Source organism: Taeniopygia guttata, chromosome 12, assembly GCF_048771995.1.
Source record: "Taeniopygia guttata chromosome 12, bTaeGut7.mat, whole genome shotgun sequence".
In the NCBI taxonomy this organism is placed as follows: domain Eukaryota; kingdom Metazoa; phylum Chordata; class Aves; order Passeriformes; family Estrildidae; genus Taeniopygia; species Taeniopygia guttata.
Window position 1 is genome coordinate 1,253,051 of NC_133037.1, and position 20,561 is coordinate 1,273,611.

At 49.8% G+C, this 20,561-nt stretch overlaps 1 protein-coding gene and 1 long non-coding RNA gene across 10 annotated transcripts in view; one reads left to right on the top strand and one right to left on the bottom strand.

Moving 5' to 3' along the window:
• ITPR1 (inositol 1,4,5-trisphosphate receptor type 1) overlaps window positions 1-20,561 on the bottom strand; it is a 160,811-nt gene that overhangs the window by 20,385 nt on the left and 119,865 nt on the right. For all 9 annotated transcript variants that reach the window (XM_030283173.4, XM_030283178.4, XM_030283174.4 and 6 more), the window contains 12 exons: window positions 20,235-20,488; window positions 16,260-16,460; window positions 15,031-15,141; window positions 13,653-13,748; window positions 12,708-12,830; window positions 11,627-11,731; window positions 10,516-10,708; window positions 7,889-8,011; window positions 4,835-5,010; window positions 4,010-4,174; window positions 2,656-2,851; window positions 1,448-1,549 (listed from right to left, as the gene is read on the bottom strand). In XM_030283173.4, the coding sequence (XP_030139033.1) occupies window positions 1,448-1,549; window positions 2,656-2,851; window positions 4,010-4,174; window positions 4,835-5,010; window positions 7,889-8,011; window positions 10,516-10,708; window positions 11,627-11,731; window positions 12,708-12,830; window positions 13,653-13,748; window positions 15,031-15,141; window positions 16,260-16,460; window positions 20,235-20,488 (1,845 nt within the window). The remainder of the gene's footprint in view (window positions 1-1,447; window positions 1,550-2,655; window positions 2,852-4,009; window positions 4,175-4,834; window positions 5,011-7,888; window positions 8,012-10,515; window positions 10,709-11,626; window positions 11,732-12,707; window positions 12,831-13,652; window positions 13,749-15,030; window positions 15,142-16,259; window positions 16,461-20,234; window positions 20,489-20,561) is intronic.
• Window positions 4,333-8,995, top strand: LOC140684937 (uncharacterized). Its single transcript, XR_012057960.1, has 2 exons — window positions 4,333-4,777; window positions 6,160-8,995. It is a non-coding gene; the product is annotated as an uncharacterized lncRNA (long non-coding RNA).

Here is a 20,561-nt window from a genome sequence, read left to right on the forward strand (position 1 = left end):
GATGCTCCAGACCCCTCCTCATCCCACAGCCTTCCCTGGACCCTCTCCAGAGCCACCCTGGGAGCAGATCTCCTCCCTGCCCTCCTCTCCCCACCACCAGCTTTGCTTTGTGCCTGAGCTGCTGCCTGTGACTGGGTGAAATCTCTTTCCATCCCTGCTTGCATGCACAGCTCAGCTCACCAGATGCCTGTTTATACAGAACCCGAGCTTTTTGACAGCTCAGAGGACAAAGTGTTGCCTCTTCCCCTCTCCCCTGGTGCCTGACAGATTGCACAGCCTTTGGGCTGCACTCAAAATGGCAACTTCCACTCGGAGCTTTCAAATGGCTAAAAGATCACTGCTTGTGGAAACAGCACTCTGCTAGAGAAGCAGCACACCTCTCCTGACCTTCCCCTCGCTCGGCTCAAGGCTCCAACTTCACTGCTTCACTTGCAGAGCTGCTAAAATCCACTCCCTAACCTCACACGCTCCACTGTTCCCATTAAACATCTCACGACTTTGGTTTCGTCACAAAAATGCAGATCCCACCTTCCCACAGCCAGCCCTGGAGAGGCCCCAGTCCCTGAAATACCCAAAACCCGAGAGCAGCGGCCAAATATGGGGCACCAGGAGCATCCCTGACCCCACACAAGCCCCTGGCACTATGCTGATTATTTGGGATACAAAAACATCCCTGAATTTTCCTTCCTGCAGAGAGAAGGGGCTGCCAGAAGCAGCTTTTCCTGCAGCAAGGCTGAATTTTACTGTCTCAGAGAGGACCCAGAGCAAAGCTGAGCCCTCTCCTCCTGTGAGCAGGGGCTGGTGGCCATCGCTGACCTTTCATGGCCATGCAAGAGCCGCCCTTCCCAGAGAAACAGGGATGTTCTGTCTGCCCCTCCCAGCCAGCACCGTAAATCTCCCACATGGAAATTACATTTTCTAGAAATAAAACTGGAATATTTCAATACCCAGGTAATATCTCACTTTCTTGATCTCCAAACGCCCCAAACCTACCCTCATCTACTTAACCCACTGAGCACTTCCTGCCATGATATTAAAACAGTTTCCTCAGTTTGAGATAGAACAATGCTGCCAATAAACCATATTTCACAGGGCATTGTCCTCTGAGATCACATTTAATAGCCTCATGTTTTAAAATAATAAACTTTGCAAAGAGGCAAACTGCATCTTTTCCTTCTGCAATTGATGCAGAAAATTAAAGAGTATGGCAGTGTTTTATGAAGTCTGGTTTAGCTGTAAGTTTCTCTGCTTTAGTCACTTCATGTAACAGATGTTATTTATGCTGCTGGCCTAAATTAATCCTATTTCAAGTTAATCTCGTGATAGCTTTGTTCTCAAATTTATTGCATAGGATTTTCTAAAGAAGTTTTTTTAATTGAAGGTGATTAACTAAAAAACAAGAGTGAAAACTCAGGGTGTGAGTTGGGAATCCCAGAGAGGTACTTACGGTCGGAGGGAATGATGGAGGAGCAGTTGTCACTGCTCCCTGCCTTGCACACATCCGAGTAGAGGAACTCGCCAGTCATGGTCTCACCTGGCTCTGTGCGATCTGAAAGCACAAAATGCTGCATCAAAGGATGTTTGAACACCTTGCAAGGTGACTCCTCAGGTGTGGGAATGCAGAGCTTCCCTCTGGCTGCCCTGGCAGGGGTCAGGAACCCCCCTGGACAGAGCCCCCAGAGACACTGGCTGTGATCTCTGCCCATGGAAAAGAGTTTTCAATCTTACAGGATGAATTACAAGCTCTGAGTGTTTGATATAAGCAATAATTAAGTGTGGCACGGGTACAAAAGTAAAATTTTAGGTTTCTAGATTAGGGGTTCAAAGGGGACAAGATGGAGGAAATTGGGTGTGCCTTGTCCTTTTTCTCCTTCTTCATGCCCTCCATGTTTCACTGTGCTGTTGGCGTTTTTCTGTTGGTTCAGGCTGGGGACACACTGTCCAACGTAGGTGACAGATATTGGCACGTTATTGTAAATCCAGCACAGGTAGTTTGTGGTATTTAATGTTTGTACCATCCCACTGAGGGCAGAGCCCCACACGCTGCCCTGCAGGACAGAGCTGCGGCAGGGCAGCAGAACATGGTAGAGATAAACAGAATAAACAACCTTGGAACCAGCACAGACGAATTATGGCTTCTGCTTTGGCAGTGGGGCTGAAAGACAGAGACTTTCTACAATGATGGGAATCATCAATAGCTCAGATTCTGACACACGGGTATCAGGGCTCCCTGTCGCACTCAGTGTGCAATTACAAGGCATTCAGAGCAGTATCTTACCCTGGAGATTTCAGAAGTGCACAGTTACTTCCTGATTTACACATTCCATGGCTTTAAATTCAACCACAAAAGCATTTTTGCTTCACAGAACCCCAGACTCGCTGAGGCTGGAAAAGACCTCCAAGATTTTTCATTTAGTGGCTGATGCCCCACCTTGTCCCCAGCCCAGAGCACTCAGTGCCAGGTCCTTGGGCACCTCCAGGGATGGGCACTCCAAACCTCCCTGGGCAGCTCTTTCCAAGGCCTGAGCACCCTTTCCATGGAGAAATCCCTCCTGCTGTCCCACCTGGGCACTCTGGCAGAGCTGGAGCCCTTTCCCCTTGTCCTGGGGAACAAGAGCCCCGTTATTGCTGCAACACAACCCTGCTGGCACTGACCTGGCAGCAGGGTCTCGTTGGGGAGCTTGTCCACCTCCAGGATGAAGTCATCCTTGAAGAAGAGGTAGCCCACGATGGAGAACAGGTAGACCAGGATGAGGGCCAGCACGGCCGTCAGGATGATGGAGCGCCCGTTGCGCGTGACGCTCTTGATGACGTTGAGCAGCGTCTCCTCCCGGTACACCAGGTCGAAGAGCTGGGGACAGCCAAAACAGCTCGTGGAGCACCAGCACCGCTGTGCCACCGTGTCCTGGGCCGTGCCCTCGGCAGCAGGAGCAGCTGGGGCAGCCCTGCCCTCCGTGCCCGCTGCGGGCAGCCGCTCCTGCTCAGGGCTGGACACACACCGAGCTGCCAGCACAGGCTGCTGTAGTATCAACTACCCCCTCACAGCCTCCAAAGAGCTCACTTCAATTTGCTATTTTCTTTACAACTTAATTTATTGAGCATTTTGTTATATAAGTAATACTTTTCCCATAAAATTTGTGTTTTGATTTCTCTGCTGGTGTTTCCTTCATTTTTCTCCGGGTCTGGGACAACCCACAGCAGAGCCCAGGCAGGTTGTGGCTATGCTGGTGGATCACAGGACAGGTATTTGTTAAACTGGACCTCCATGAACACAGCAAATAACCAGCTCAGGTACCAGAGGATGTGGCAAACACCAACCAGAGCCACAAAGATAGCCTGCTCTGAATGGGATTTCAGCTTTGCTTCAACAGTGCCACATCTCCACCACCACTGCTCCAGTGTGACCCTAGAAGCATTGTGCTGTGCAGGGTGAATCCCACCCCAGACAGAGGGAACACGTGTGCCAGGATCCCTGTCCATCCCTGAGGGCTGGAGCCTGGATACAGCCATGGAGCCACTCCAAAGTCCCCCAGCTGCTCAGAAAGCACAGACACTGTGTGACAGTCACTGATAATAACACAGCAAAGCATCACAGCCCATATCATTCTACCCCATCCCACTGTCCCACGCTGTTCCCAGTGTCCAGCCTGGCCTTGGGCACTGCCAGGGATCCAGGGGCAGCCCCAGCTGCTCTGGGCACCTGTGCCCTCACATAGAGGAATTTCTTCCTCATATCTCACCTAAACCTCTCTTCTTTTGTTTAAAAACCATTCCCTCATGTCCTCTCCCTATCTGTCTGTGCAAGAAGTCACCCATCAGCAGAAGGGATGTGGCAGGAGTCCTGCTGTCTCCCACAGCAACTTCTCCTAAAGAAAACCCCCAGTCTGTGGCTCTTCCCAGGTCTGTTCAACAGTTTCCCAGCAGAAAAGCAGAAATTTTCCTGGACATGCCCAAGATGGGCCTTCACAAACAGAGCAGAAGATGTTCAGAGGGCCAAGCAAACACCCACCAAGAGGCTGTAAAAGAACTCGTGCACGAAGAGCCCCAGGGCACAGATCAGCAGGTACAGCAGGTGATAGAGGAACTCCACGTCCATGATCATGGCCTTGTATCCTCGCGTGAACGTTCCGCAGTTACCCACGAAACTCATCAGGAAAATGATTTTATTACAAACCTAAAGAAAGATCAGCCATAAATTAGATACAATATCAGGGAAAACGAGCTGTTTTTTCAAGCTGGAGGTAACTTGGCACCTTGCTGGGCAATCCCTGTCAAAGTCTGACCACCTTCCATGAAGAAATTCCTGCTGGTGTCCACCCTGAGCCTCCCCAGCCCAGCCTGGGGCTGTTCCCTCCCCTCCTGTCCCTGTTCCTGGAGCAGAGCCCGACCCCCCAGCTGTCCCCTCCTGGCAGGAGCTGTGCAGAGCCACAAGGAACCCCCTGAGCTCCTTTTCTCCAGGCTCAGCCCCTTCCCAGCTCCCTCAGGAACTCCCCATCAGACTCACAACACATCATTTAGTGAGCCTCACACACCCCATAAATACTGAGGCACTTTGGGTCAATAACCTCGTGCTTTAGGTCACAGACTCCTCCCCGTGCCTGGCTGAGGTTGGAGCTGTTCCTACACTGAGCAAAGCCTCAGAGCTCTGTCTGCAGCCTGGAGAAGCAGGAGTAAAGGAACAACTCGGAGCACTCATGTTCCCAAGGAGGGAATTCCTGTCCCCACCAGTCCCACCAACGTGTCCCAGGCTGTTTCTGCTCCACGTCCTCACACACAGGTAAGGAACCCTTACACAGGGGGCAAGAGGAGGTTAGGAAAGCCCCATGGCTCTTACATTGAAGGCTCCCAGCAGGAACAAGGTGGGCTGCAGGCCCACGGAGAAGATGAGGCGCAGGATGGTGGAGGCGATCAGGGCGCGGATGCCGTGGGGCTTGGGCAGGGCGATGACGATGGCCAGGGAGATGAGCATGGCTGTCCACAGCAGGCCAGACAGGTGGGGCTCCAGCGTGCCTGGGCAAAACAGAGCCATTCCTGCACAACCAACCCCCCAGAGCAGTGCCACTTGTCCTGCCTTTGCTGGAGCATCACCCAGCCCGCCCTCAGCCACCCCGACTGCACAGCAGGTCTGAGCCCAAACCTGCAGCAGCTCTAATCACCAGCTCGTTATTACAGAATCACAGAATAATGAGGTTGGAAGAGACCTCTAAGATCACCAAGTCCAACCCATGCCCTAACACCTCCATAGACCATAGCACCAAGTGCCATGTCCAGTCTTTTTTTAAACACATCCAGAGATGGTGATTCCACCACCTCCCTGGGAAGACAATTCCAGTACTTTATTATTCTTATTATTATTCTTTATTAAATCATCCTGCAGGTGATAAGTGCTCCAGGAGCTTCATTTGGTGCTCACACCTGAGTGCTGGCCCCTGGCAGTGCTGGGCAGGGGAGGGCACTCCCCTGATGTGCTTTAGGTCAGACCCTCGCACCCATTTTTGGCACCCCTTGCTATTTCTGGCTCTATTTAGGCTGTCCCCTGAGACTGGCTGCTTACACAACACCGAGCCCGTGTAGCTAAAAATACACTTCCCTGAAAGAGCCATAAAAAAGATCCAGCCCAAACCACTCTGATTTATGCAAAATGGGAGACACCTCTTTCTCAAAGCTGACTTAAATTTTTGTCTTCAAGCAACTGGTTCCTCAACAGACAAAAAAGCAAGATCCCCCAAATTTCACAGCACTCTGCAGCCCTTCTTCAAGCACATTCTCACAGAGCTTGTGTCTGACTGGCAAGTCTGTCATTTAGGGCTTTTTCCCCCTGCTCCCAAATCCAGGCAGCTTAGGAAATATTACTCTCATCTGACTACCACGAGCAGCCATCTAATCTTGTTCCAAATCACTGCAGATTAATAAAGACTGCAGAGGATGGCTGGAAATTAAAAGTTGATAAGCATAAAGTTGAACAGCTGTTTTGGCTGCCTGGGGGGACTCTGGGCTCCTGGAGCTGTCACACAGCACAAGGTGCAGAGCTGGGAATGGAGTCACTGGGTGGGAACAAGCAACAGCACGGGAGGGGACAGAGGAAATGTGCAGCAGCTTATTTAGGAACGACTTATCTAAAATATAAATGAGATTTATTGGGAATATATTTACTTTCAGGAGTTGCAGCAGCTCCCAGCAGCCGTGAAGAAACACCTGGAGTGAGCGAGGCCCTCAGGTGCCCCCTGGAACACCCACCTGGGCCCAGCCCAGAGCCCCAGGCTGCCCAGCAGCACGAGGAGGGCACTGCCAGGAGCTCGTGGGACCCTCAGGTGCCACCTCAGGGCACAGCAGGGAGGAGAGCAGCTCCCCTCTCCCCCCAGGGCAGGGAGGCTGGGAGCAGCATCCTTGTCCTGGCACACGAGCTAAGGCTGGGCACTCCTCACCTGCTGCACCCACCGTGACCCCAAAGCCTTGCTGGGAGCACGGGGATCCCTGCACAGCAGCAGGAAATTCTGTCTCTGGAATTCTCACCATTCCAGTACCAAATTCCAGGCATCCAGTTTTGTTTCTGCTCCTCAAGTCAGAAGTTTTACAGCTTCTGCTACTGTCAGATGCTCATCAGCTGCTCAGTTCACCGTGTCTGAGCAATTCAAGACACTGACAACTTCCCCCAAACAGTCTGTTTGGAAGAGTCTTTTTTTTCTTTTTAAGCTAAATATAAGATACACATGTATTTATTTATCTTACTTTTTGGATTCCAACTAGGAGAGGAAGAGGTTTTATCAAAATGTTACCTGATAAATAAAGAATTTCAAATATGCAGGGTAGGGCATCTTCAAAATGTAAAACAATCACCCCCCCAGTCTTGCAGTTTGTAATCTCAGGGAACTCATTTAACCAGCAGCTTTCCTGGCAGCCATACATTCAGAGCTTTTAACTTGGGATCTTTGCAACTGGAGACAGAAATTGTTCTTTGGGCTTGTTAGAACCTTCCAGCCAAGATCTGAGCTGTCCCCACTCTGCTGACACTGGTGTGACACTGAGGAGCTGCAGGCTCAGCCCTGATGGCAGAAGGTAAAACTGTTCTCTTCCCCCTCTCAGGAGCTCTGGAATTTGGTCTAAAAGCCTCTGACAGGCTTTTTCAGGATGCAAACCCCCAACACTCAAGGCAAAGGCTCCTACCTAGACATTCCCATCGTTCTGCAAGTGATGCACGTGAGAACATCCCTGTGGATTTCCCAGCTGACTGCAGCCCTGGGGAGAGGCTGGATCTGCTCAGAGCTCACTGAGCTGGCTCTGAGAGCCACCACGGACCTGTCACCGAGCAATCCCGTGGTGCCAGCCCAGAATGTGAGCTGAGAACGTGGCACCCTGCTCCCCGTGGGAATCCTCTGCTCCCCACACCCCTGGGGCAGGCAAGGCTGGAATGGGCTCCTCTCCCTCATCCTGCACAGATTCCTGCTGCTCTCTGCCCCCCTGCCAAGGCAGGACAATGTCACCCACCCCCAGCACTCAGAGGCCTCCTGGAGCACCAGGAAAAGTGTGTGGAAAATGCCATTAACAAACTGCAAGCTCAAGGAAAACAACACATTCAACATTTCGCCTATTTTTAGCTCAATCCTTAATTACAGGACTTTAAGCTGAAGTAGAACAGTCAAGCAATTAAAGGTGGATGTTTATCTCAGGTAATTTTTTCCCCTAGGAAAAAACATGGCTCTACATTTTCCTTAAAACTGCCTCAAGAAAGAGAACAGCACAATTTAAAGCAAGGCAATGTAAAAAGCCAAATTCTGTTCTCCTACCCCCACTGATGTAAACAGCAGTGCACAGACACGAGTGGGGAGAGCAGAATTTGGCTTATTGCACCTTATTTGTTCATATGTTTTTTTAGTTTAAATATCAATACCTCCTCGAATTCCCTTGAATGGGTAGAAAAATGCCACGAGCAGGTTCATGAGGACAGCCAGGTTAAAGGAAATGCTGCTCCAGAAGGACATGTTCCGAGCACACCAGTAGAGGAAAGGCTGAGCTGAAAGAGAGAAAATTATTTATTTTTAATGGAGAGTTTAGTAACAATAAGAGGTCTCTATAAAACAAAAATATCACCACCAAAACAAGTTTGTTTCCAGTTTGCCCAAAGGCACAGCATCAAAAGTAATAATATTCATGGCTTATTCTGAAGTTTATTTAATTATCCTGCATCTTGGGGGCACTTCAAGTTTCCTAGATGGTGTTTTAAGGCAAAGGATCCCTGTTTTAAACATGGTTTAGCAGCAGCACGAGAACACACTGAGAAACTGCAGAGATCAAGCACTTGGGGCCTCCCCTAATAATAAACTTTGTACTCAAAGAGTCACACCAAGAACAATTTGGAGGGGGAAAAAGAGCTCCAGCCCCATCCCTCTGTGTTCTGCTGCTGCCAGCAGCTCACCTGCACCAGACAGTGCCACCTGCAAATTCATTTTCTGCTGAAAACAGCACAAAATAGCCCCAGAATAAGCAGGGGGTGAAGCTCCCTGGCCTTCCCTCTGCCCTGGGGGCCAAGGACTCAGCACAGAACTCCATGTACAATCCAACAGCACATTGAAATCCTTAATGTTACCCAGAAATACTTCTCAGAAAGACTCCTAATTCTAATTATCCCTGCAGCCAGAACCAAGAGGCAGAAAGCAGAAAGATTCCTTTGCTGAAGTGGTCGTGAACCCAAGGAAAGCTGCCTTGCAGTAATTCCCTCTACATCCAGGCAAAATCCCCCTGGTTTTAGCTCCTGCAGGCTTTCTGCACAGCAAATTGTGTCCTCCTGAAATCTAGAGTAGTGAAAAGAATCCATTTAAAAAAGGCAAAGCACTGTTTTACCCTGGTGGAAGGAGGCAGCTTGTTTAGATATCAGTGAGCAAAGAAAAAGCTCTCAATAAAATTTAGGAACAAGCTGAAAATGCAGACTTTGGGCTGAAGGGTAATTTATAACAACATGCAGCAGTTCTGAGCCTTGCAGCAGCCACCACCTCTCTCCCAGAAAATCCCCTCCTCTAACACCCCCAGCTAACAAAGGGGTAAAGAATTCCACAATATCTCAATGTTCCCCATTTCCTCCTAACTAGAAGAATGTGTAACCAGGTTTAATTAATTTATATGGGATTATATAAGGGTGATTATAAAGGTCCAGTTTAACTTTAAACCTTCCTTTGGTGATGGACACTGACTCTCTGTCTGTATGGTGCTTTGGCAGCTCGTTTCCATTCTTAATTAACAATTAAGAGATTTCTGGTGCTCAGATTATGGACCAGCACCATGAGCTGAAGGGAGAAGTACACGGGTCTTTATTTTAGAAGCCTTTTTGAGGGTTGAATAGACTCTAACTGGCATCATGTGAGCACACACAGCACTGCCAGAGGTTACAGCTCCAACACAAACTACTGAAAATGTGGGAAACAACTCTGCAAGTGCAAAAAATCACTCAGAGGCCAGACAAGACCTGGATATTAGAGACAGAATAAATTATTCCAGTTCTTTAAAGGAAAAGAAAGAAACATTCTCCACTTCTGCAGGTGGATCTTGGCTAATTTGTGTTCTGGTGTTAATGATGGATGCCTTCACAGCTTGCTTGGAGACAGCCTTGAAGACAAAGTGACTCAAACAAAATCTAACAGAATAGATGGATGCTGTTGAAGTTGCAATTTGTTTAGGGTGTCACACTCCTGGATTCTTGCAGAGCTCTGAGATTTTTGGAAGCAGTCCCAAGAGGGGGTTCCAGAGCAGTCCTGCACTAGGAGCTGCAGTGGAGCTGCTGCAGGGGAGGAAGCAGCAGTGCTCTCAGATGCCAGGGGCTGATCCAGCAGGAAGGAGCTGCCTTATCTCACATTTCACAGGGTCACTGCTCAGCCCTGCCCACTGAGCCCCAGCTGCAGCACAGCCTGCAGCAGAGCAAGAACCAAAGCATTGAGCAAGGAGGTTTGCTGGGGGACATGGTGGCACTGTGTGAATTAAAATATCATTTTTAGGGCATTTCCCAGCTGCCAGTGGGAACCTCAGTGCTTGTAAAACACCTGTGTTCAGACATTTTAGCATCACAGGGATCAACCTGTCAGCCACTCTACTTGCCAAAAAAGGATGAATTCTACTTTACAATTACTCAGAAATCGATCTTTGACTTGTTCTTAAACATCTCCATTCCTAGAGATGGGCTAAGTCCACAGAATCTTTATGGTTGGAAAAGACTTTTACAATCACCAAGTCCAACCTTGCTGCATTCTCAGTGGCACAGGCCACTGCTCTCTTCAGCTGGGTCCTCTCCTTTCTCCTCATTTCAGCTACTCCTCCACACCTTTGCTCCTTCCTGCTGGATCTCAGAAAGGATGACCCGTGCTGCTCCTTCCCAGCCTGCTGCTCCAGCATTCAGCCTGCCTTTACCCCAGCAGAGGAGCAGCTCTGGCAGACCATTATGGGGCTGCTGCCACACTGGGGAACCTCTGCTGCTCAGCCAAGCTTCCAGATCCCCAAATCCCCACCTCCCGTGGAGCAGCACGGACCCACCTCGCAGTTTCTTCTGCCAGTTCATCTCGTTGAAGAGGTCCTCAGACTTGAGGAAGAAGTCGTTGATCTTGCTGCCCTGCTCGTCCCTCTCGGTGGTGTAGTAGATGCGCAGCTTGGACTCCTTGGTGAGGAACTCGCAGATGCTGGGCACGGGGAACACGATCTGCTCCATGGTGCGGTCCGACCTGACGATCTGCACAGCAGCCCCGTCAGTCCTGCCCCCTTCTAAATGCTTTCATTTCTTGCTTTGCTGCCTGTTTTGCTCCCCTTTTCAAATACAGACTTATTTCCAAATGACAGCGGCTCGACACAGATTTAATTTAAGTTACCTTTCAGCGCAGGGCTACATTTAGCTCCAGAATTGTAATTTCTATGCTGTGGTCTTGTCCTGGCAGTACTGGTCTTAGCTGGGATTTCCAAGGGGCTCAGAGAATCCCACGTGACAGCTGGGATGCAGTTCAGAGCAATGTGGTGGCCCAATTCAAGAATGTTGGCAAATTTAAGCCAAATGTGGGCAAGTACAAGGAATAACAATGATATCTGTATCACTTATTGGAGAGTTTTGGGAAGTCACAGAACCATGGACTGGTTTGGACTGGAAGGACCTCAAAGCCCACCCAGTGCCACCCCTGCCATGGCAGGGACACCTCCCACTGTCCCAGGCTGCTCTAGCCCCAATGTCCAACCTGGCCTGGGGCACTGCCAGGGATCCAGGGGCAGCCCCAGCTCCTCCAGGAAATCTCCATATCTGTGAACATTTTACTTTTATAAAGCTCTTAGATGGCACACGAGGCCAAACTGTCATTTGAATCCAGAAAGAGTGGCAAAAAGCTATCACAAACTTTCTGGATTCAGCAACAGCACCGGCCAAAATGTAACAGAAGCGAAGCCACACTTCCTGCTGCCAAGAGAGCTCTGCTCAGCTCCATCCCCGAGCCCACACATGACAGCTCAGGAATAGCTCCCCCCGCCACTGCCAGGGAATTAAATAAATGACTCTCTCTGCATGTTCTGTATCAGAGACAACAGGCCACAGGCAGGCAGAGCCCTGGCAGCAGCAGGAATCATGCCCCAGGGCTGCCCTCCCGTGCTCTGCCCTGGGGTTCCCTACCTCGATCTGTGCCGTGTGCTTGGCGTAGAACTCCAGCGCCTCGTCCCCCTCGATCTGACCCCCTGGCTTCAGCATGTTCTGCAGCTCTTTGTTGTGACGAGCCAACTAAAATAAAGGAATGCACAGGGAGTGGGAGACACCAGATGTCTCTCTGTGATATTAAATTTCTGATTTTTGGCATAAAAAAAGAAATAGTACGCAGTCAGCTGCTAGGAAAGGGCAAAGTTGACAGAAGGCTTGTTCTGTTCCAACCAGACACCCTGCAGCTCTATTTTGGGAGCAAGTCAGAATGATTCAAATATGTATTTCTTTAATGCCAGTGTTGTACTCCTCTTTTCCCCATCCTCTCCCACCCTTTGCCTGGAATCTTTCTGATCCCACAGAAATTCACATTCGGTCTGTCGTTCTACACCACCCTAACCCAAAGGTGTGCCCATCACCCAAGATCCAGGCAGGGACAAAGAGAAAATCTGCAACAACTGAGCAGCAGATGTACAGAGCACTGCTCCAAAAATGCTGCTGGATGCTCTAAATTCATCCTGCAGCACAGTGAGGGTCTGTCTGCTCAGATGCTGGAGGAACAAGAAGTCTCTAATGCAGTGAGAGATCTAGCACCAATAGATTAAGTGTATTTAAATACAGTTTTCTCCCCTTTGGTTTTTTTACCTTTCAAATACACATTGTATCAGTACAGTGGCTCTGCTTGGCTCCAGCAGAGAGAGAATGTGGTAAGGACCGAGATTTCTGATTACACTTTAATTGATCTGTGAGTAGAATTTCTTTGGGAGTATAAAGTAACCTTTGATACAGCTGAAAAATAATACACTGCTGCTCAGTGCTGCCAAGAATTGAACCACATGTCCTCGGGAACTCGGTCCAGAGTCTGCCTGCTTCCCACGATAAAAGAAAATTCCCAAAATTTTCTTGCATTACACTATTTTTGTTTCTGATTAAAATTAGGATTTGCTCTGATAAAAAGAGTATGTGCAGTGAGTCTGCCTCAGAGATGAGCCATGAAAACAGTTCCAGGGAAAAGCAGACTCTGGCTTTTCCCAGTTTGTGACTCGTGCTGGGACTCTACCTGATGAGCCAAGATATAAATGTTGTGTCCCACGTTCCTCGGAGACGCCGCCACATCTTCCCCGTTCTCCCCATCCTCAAACTCCACCTCTCCCTGCAGATAAGCCTTCTTGATCACTTCCACCTGGAGAAGGAGACAGGCAAGGTCTTGGAAATCAGGTGAACTCCATGGGAAGGAATGGCAATGTCTGACTCCAGCTCAGAGGCTGAATGATTTCTGTATTATAACTATGCTATAATACATTAATATTCTATTTAAATGAGATACTAAAATTACAAACCTACTTTTCTAACTACTATATCTAACTCCCAACTCCTTATCCTCTCTCCAGTCCAGCCCCAGTTGGATTGGATTGGCCATCAGCTCAAACAATCCTCACCAGAATCCAACCAAGCAATCACCCCAGGGAAACAATTCTCCAAACACATTCCACATGGGAAAACAAGGAGCAGAAATAGAAATTGATTTCTCTTTCTTTCCTCTGTGCTCCTCTATGAAAAATCCTGAGAGAGAGAAGCATGTGCCTGCCACAGGCAAGGAGAGGAGGCTCAGGCAGAGGGGGAAGCTGCTGAAGGCAGCACATGCTCGGGATGCTCAAAGGGAGGTCAGGGGGTTTCTCAGCATCCAGGATAAACTGACTCAGCTTCAGCCCAGCTCACTGGCTCAACAAACTGAACCTCACGTTTCCCTGAAGGTAACACGTTCCAGGCCACCCTCTCTGCACCTGTGTCATGTTCTGAGCCCAGCTCCAGTGCAGCCCTGTGCATGAGACAAAGGTGCTTGGGCCGTGCTTCTCCTGCTTGTGTTTTCACCAGTTCCCTCATGAACCAGCCCCAAAACCTTGCTGGGGCTCACTGGACAGCTCTGGGGCCACAAGGGATTGTCACTTCTCTGTCTCCTGTGCAGATGAGCAGTCAGGAGCTGGGGAGGGATCCCAGGACTCACCAGCTCCTTGGGCCTCATGTTGTAGAGGATCCTCTCTGCGTTCTCGCTGTCGTGCCTGCTCTCCATGATGGCCAGGAGCAGCTTGGAAGCGTTGTTCTGAGGGCAGGGAAAAGCGATGGAATCACTGCCAGGAGCCAAAAAACGAGGGTCCCCAGCCTGAGGGGCACCACTGTGCTGCCAGAAGGGTTTCAGGGACACGGGTCCCACGGCAGCAGCCACTGAGGCAGAGCGTGCCAGGCAGCCCAGGGCTCTCAGCCTCACCTCACCAAGCCCTCCCTCTCCTCTAATTACCCACCTACACAACTCAACAGGGTTTTTTAGCAGTTTATTCCCCAAACCCTACTTATTGAAAGGCATCCAATTAACCCCAGCTGAGGCTGAAATTTCTAAAAGTGCTGCTGTTCCATGCTGGTGTTGTTTTGTTTTGATTTAAGGATACTGCAGTATCACCACAAGCTCTGAGCTCCCAAATGGTGCAGCTCAGCTCTGCTGAAGATGCTGCTGATTAAATCAAGGGACAGCCAGGGCTGAACACACAGATGTGCTTTGCTGCTTTTAGCTGAAATCACTCTGCAGTCTGCTCACGCCAAGGAACACAGGGAGGAAATGGGAAACTACCACAAGGCACCAGACTACTTTAATACGAACAATTAAGATTAAAATCCATCATGCCTGACAATAAAACCCAATAAAAGTATTTAATTTTGAAGTATAATGCTAATCGAGTCTAAAAGCATTTTTTATTTACAATAATAAAAAACCCACATTACCCATAATAATGGTGTGAGTCGGCAACGGAAAACAAGGAGACACTGCAGTGTCAGTCAGGGCAATAAGTCAGAGAGGAATATTTCTCAAGCACAGGCTGAAGCAAGAGTGCTCTGAGAATGCTGTTGCTAGAGGGAAACTTGCTCGTGTGTTTCTGTGTTTTGAAACCAGCAGCAGGGCTAATTATTTCAGCATTAATATGGACAGCCATAAAGAATTGTTGATTTAATGTCAACCTATTAAACAACACCAATAAAGTGTTAGGAAAGTAGTTGCAACATGAGAAATTTCACTTCCACTGTCCACGTAAAAGCTCAGCGACAACAGAAAAGTTTTCATCAGCTTTAGATTTTTTACAGAAAGTGATTTTAGGATTCCTCAGCATATTCTGACTGCCTGCAACCCCCATGTGAGAACTGGTGGCTCCAAGTCATCATTTCAAAGATGAAATACCTGTGACAGACAATCTTTGTGCACTGCCTGCAGCTCAGTGATGGATGTAATTTTTGGGCACTTCTGAATGTTGGGATATAATGAACACCCAGATAATTTTAACAGTAAAATCACGTTTCATCCCACTGTTAATGCTCTGTTAAGAGCATTCACTTGCCTTCAGCTCCAACACGAGGTCCATCCTCTTCTTTCCCAGAGGGTTGATGTCATTGAGAATTAATGCTGTGATGATGTCAATGCCGTTGGACTCGTGGGTAGCAATGCAGTTCTGTCCAAAGAAAAGTCATCAGGCTTCACTAATTGCCTGCACTGCAAACACAGACTGGGCTGTGACCCCTCCAGAGCAGCAGAGTCCCTCTGCCATCCCCTCCTGGGCTGTCCGAGCTGGAAAACTGCACAGACAGCTCCAGGCAGTGCAACAACAAAGGATTTCAGGCATTTTGTTCCAAGCTTTTCCTCTCCTCAGCCATGGTCCTACTGGAGCCCCTGGCCTCAGGAAGCATGGAGAACCACAGCTGATAAATGAAGCATTTCCATGCCAAAGTGAGCAGGCTGGAGGAACAGTGTTTCACTGAGATTAGGGAGAGTTTTCTTTATTACAAACATGCCAATCAACACCTACTTCAGCGCTGTCTACACAAAAAAAGGGAATTTCCGTAACCTCCTGCCTACCCTTGGAATGCTCTGTACCTAAAATGTACAAACAGCATCTTGCTGGCTTCAAAACCCAGAGAGAGCCCTGCTCTGTCGTTGAACTCCACACTGAGAACACCTAAAGGGTTTTATTCCACCTGATCCAGAGAGCAGAGGGCCACAGACAATTCCCCCTGGCATGCACAGCCTCACGCATTCTCTTGCAGAGACAAGAAAGACAGAAAGGTCACATTCCAGGCTTTCAGGACAATATTATGGTTCAATTAATAAGGAAATGGAGAGAATAAGCAGAAACTGGCACAGGGTGCCCAGAGCAGCTGGGGCTGCCCCTGGATCCCTGGCAGTGCCCAAGGCCAGGCTGGACACTGGGGCTGGAGCAGCCTGGGACAGTGGGAGGTGTCCCTGCCATGGCAGGGGGGCACTGGGTGGGATTTAAGGTCCCTCCAACCCAGCCTATTCTGGGATTATATAAAGTACAGCAATTCCTCACTCTCCTTGTCCAATTTAATGAAACAGATCTTAGCAAAGCAGAAATACTTCTACTGCTTTGAGTGCTTCAACTCCTCAGAGGAGGCCCTGAGAAAGACAAGTTGATTATGAGGAGTCTATAAAGTAAGAAATCCTCCAGCCTGGGGGGAAAATAAAGTGGGCAGTGTTGTAAGACAACAGCAGGCCAGCAGAGCTGGGGCCCAGGGAGAAAGGGGATGCATTTCCCAGCCCTGGGGTCATTACCTGGTTCTCATGGCAGGGCCCCTGACAGTACTCAGTCAAACTTTCCAGCGTCTGGTTGATCAGTGCCACGTTCTTCTCATTTATATACAGACCCAGAAGTCCAAGTCCCCCAGTTGTGCTCCCACAGATGCAGTCCAGGAACTGCAGGGTCTCACACACCAGGTTGTAGTTGGTCTTGTTGTTCTGGCAGCGTAGGAAATTCTGTGAGGAGAGTGTCAAAGCCATGAGGGAGGGGAAAAACCATGCAAAATGCTGTTTGGCTGATAGTATTTATTAAGTTCATCCATCCCCAATTCCACTGCATGCTGAATTGCTCTGGCTCACTGTACAAGCAGTTTAAGCCCCTTTCCAGGGCTTATTTGCAATGTGCTGCTCTCGTGAGCAGCTTGTTGGCCTCACAGTGTGCAGCAGTGAACAGAGTGCACCCCATGAACAGAGAGATCCATCAGAGCCTGACACACCCAGCACAGAATAGGAACTCTGGGAAGCTCTCTGGAGCCTGGGAGCTTCAGTCCCCCTGCTGCACCTCCCTGCCAAGCATCACTCAAGGCTCCCTCCTCCCAGACCTCTCCTGATTCCCTGCCTGGGTCCTCACAGCAGCTCCACCTGCACAAGAGGGACCTGAGTGCACACCTTAAAATGGAATTCTCTCCACTGCATTTCTTTCCACATAATTATTGTGATTCCTGCTTGAAGCTGCTGATTCGAGCAGCTCCTCTAATGAAAAGCCAGATTTGCCACCGTGGATTTAACAGCTTTCTGCTCTCCTATATTCCAAATGAAGAAAAGCACCAAACCCACCCAAAACTGAAGGACAACTAATGAAAACCAATCTCCCAGTGACTCAGATGCTGTTTGCCAGTGCATTCCCAGCAGTGCTGCAAAGATTAGCAGCCACAAACACTTGCTTTTCCCTGAAGTTTCAGCAGGAAAACTCTTACTTAGCTTAATTCTAGCAGGTAACAACAATTCCAGAGTGAAAAAGCCCTCAGAGGAACTGGAGCCATGGAGTATGGGACCAGCAGGGTCTTTCCTGCCAGCCCAGAGAGCAGCACTGGTCCCTGGCTGTCTCTGCCTGAGTCAGACTAATGAGTCTTTTAAGGCAAACAGAGAGAAATTGCAGATTCAATGGAAGGAGAAGCTAAAAAAGGAAAACGCTGTCTATGAATGCAGACTAAAGGTGACAGTGATTCAGCACATTTCAGCTGATTGCTCATTTAGAATCCTGACTTCTGATTACCTTGTCAGAATGTAAAAAAGGTTGATCCTACAGAAATCGGAGCTCGTGTCTTCCCTCCAGGAAAAAAAGCGAAATGAAAGGATAATACCCGAAGTGAGGGAGCAAAACGCTCCCTGGCTGCTGCACAGCATTTATTCTGATTGCAGCTAAGCTTGTACCTGAGCTGCCTGAGCCACAGCCAGTAAGGAGACAAGAGGAATGAGGCACATTGTTAGGCTGAAACAAGGGGAAGGAAAAAACTGTACAGAACAAACCCCTGCTGCACTGTGAGAAACTGCCCCAGGGAGTGTCTGCTGCTGTCTCAGCCAGGACAGAGGGAACTCTTCATTCTCAGTCACCCAGAGCAGCTCTGAGTGGGAACACAGCTCTTCAGTGCTGAGTGTGCCATCCACTGCTCCCCGTGGGACTGACCCCGAGGTGTGCACCCTCTGACAGACCCTGCACCCAGAACCACAGGCAGCTCCGGCTAGAACACGTGGGAAGCCTGCATCCACCCGCTCATCCCAGCCCTTGCATTCATCTGGAGAAGGTTCTGCAGCTCCTCCAGCCCCGTGAGGGGCTGTGGAACAGCATCCACACGGAGCCAGCTGGGGCTGGACCTGGGAAGGGAAGCTGCCTGATGCAGAGGGCACAGCACCGCAGCTGCCCCAGCACCCAGAGTCCTCCTCCTCCTCCTGTCTGAAGCACAGCGGCTCCTCCAGCATGGCTGGCACTGCCCTGTGTTTGCCCATCAGCTGCAGCAGCCTGGAAAGGCTCGCTGTGCCCAGCACACCCCTGCAGCAGGCAGGTATCCCAACTCACTCCTCATTCAATGCCATGTGCCATTTGGGGAGACACTCAGCCTCCTGCAGAGCCCTTCCCTGCTCCTTTAGGCAGCAAGCTCTCTGGCACTGCTGCAGGGAGCTCAGTTACGGGTACCAGCTGCAGACACCAAGATTTTGGAGGATCAGACACTTCTGCCTTTCCTTTGGGGCTGAGAGAAGGACAAACCTCGAGGCAGCAGGCAGCACGAGGATTTCACTGGAAAAGCTGTTCTATAATTTATTTTTTTTTTTGCTGTTACAAAGAGAAATCCCTATTTCTCTCAGAGCTGCCTACAACTACCTGCTGTTTGGGAAATGGAATTGTTCAGGACGGGGAAGGGCTCAGGCCAAGCTTCTGCACTGGCTGGAATTCAAGTGTGCTCCTATAGCTGGCGGATCCTGCGCGTGCGGTCTGGAGCCGTGCCACGGAACCGACGCCGCCAGCGGCAGGAAAATCCTCTGACAAAACACACATCAAAGGCTCTTTTTCTTTAAAATGAGAGAAAGGCTGATGTATGTAACCTGGGCACTCAGAGATGCTCCCAGAAGGTTTCCCTGCTGCTGGGATCCCAGGGCTGCCAGGGCATTCCTGCTCAGAGGAAGGGATTTGGCAGCTCTGCTAAGCTCTCACACGAGGTCCCACGCTCCTGCTGGCCACGGAACAATGGGCAATCACGGCAATTATTGCTCTTTATGAGGGCATCTAGCACATTGTACAGCGCCTCACCAGCTCCTCGATCCCACAGAACAAAAACCATCTGAATTGCAGCCCCTTTGTAAGGGGGAACCTGCTCTGGGCTCCCTGGAATTCCACCAACACATCCCAGGGCAGCACAGGACACCGAGGCTGCCAGGACCTTTGGACACTGCCAACTCCAACCCCTGTCACAAGGCAGCTGGAGCAGAGTCTGGCCTGTCCTCTCCACGTCCCCCATCAGGTGTCTGCACACATGGGGAGAGACCCTGACACTTCTCCTCCCCAGCCTGACCTCTCCCAGCTCTCCCTGCCTCTCCTTGCCCATCAGATGCTCCAGCCCCATGGTCACCTCTGAGACTGCCTGCTGGACTTGGGGACCCAGGCCTGGGGCCACAATTCCACATGGAGCCTGGGGTGTCCAGCTTGTTTAGTCATCTCCCATCCCAATTCTCCACCAAGGGTAGGACTCCCTTGCTCCAGACCTCCCCAGAGTCTCAGGGATGTAGGGTTGGTGAAGGCCAGTCCTATAGGTAAGGGGTAAACTGAAGGTGGCACTGAGCTCCCTGACCTTCTCCGTGACCTCTGTCACCAGGGGCTGTGCCTATCCCACAGCAAACCCTCCTCTGCCTATCTCCTCCTCTGTGGATACAAACTGGAAATCCTTCTCATTGCCCTTCATGTCCCTCAGCAGATTCACCTTCAGCTGAGGCTTTCCTAACAACTTCACCATGTGTTCCACTCTAGCTAGCTACTTGAACAGATTCTAGAAAATCCAGGAGAACCTGGTTACTGGAAAGTTAAGTTTGAAGGCTGATGGAACCAAAGTCCCAATGCCCTCTTCATTTTCCTACATGATCTTTCTTTCTCTCTTTCTTTCATTCTCTCTTTCATTCTCTCTTTCTTTCTCTATTTCTTTCCCTCCCCTCTCAAAAGCAAGTCAGTAACTTCACAGTACAACACCTGCTTGCTTTCAACATATCCTTTTTAAAAGCCCCAAGAAGCGTGGATCCCACCACCTTTAATGTATGTAACTTTCAAAGATCACTGGAGAACTGGATTTGCTTGTATCAGCCCAGCAAGGTGTAAGTACTTTTTTTTTTTGGATTAATGCCGAGACCAAAGATAATAATTGGTCACATAATCCATTTAAAAAAGGCCTGGGATTAGGGATAATGGTGTGGCAGCAGTGAGAGCATGGGGCACTCTGAGCACAGCTGAACAGAACCAGGCGGTACCTGCAAGTCCCGGTTGTGGTTTTCACAGAGCAGCTGCAGGAAGCGCAGGATGGGCTGCATGATGGAGATGACAGCACTCATCTCCAGCTCATCTTTGCTCTTGTCTGCTGCAGCCTGGGCTCCCTCCCCTGCTGAGTAGTGCTCCTCGGGGTCGGCCTCTCTGCGGTACGCGTTGTACGCTTTGCGCGTGGCCGCAGACGCCTCCAGCAGCTGGTCCCGCACCTCCTCCGTGATCTGGCTCATGGGCTCCCTCACTGCAACACACCAGGACACACCTTCCTTAGGGCAGCTGCATAAGGAGGGCCAGGAAATGTCTGAGCAGCAGCT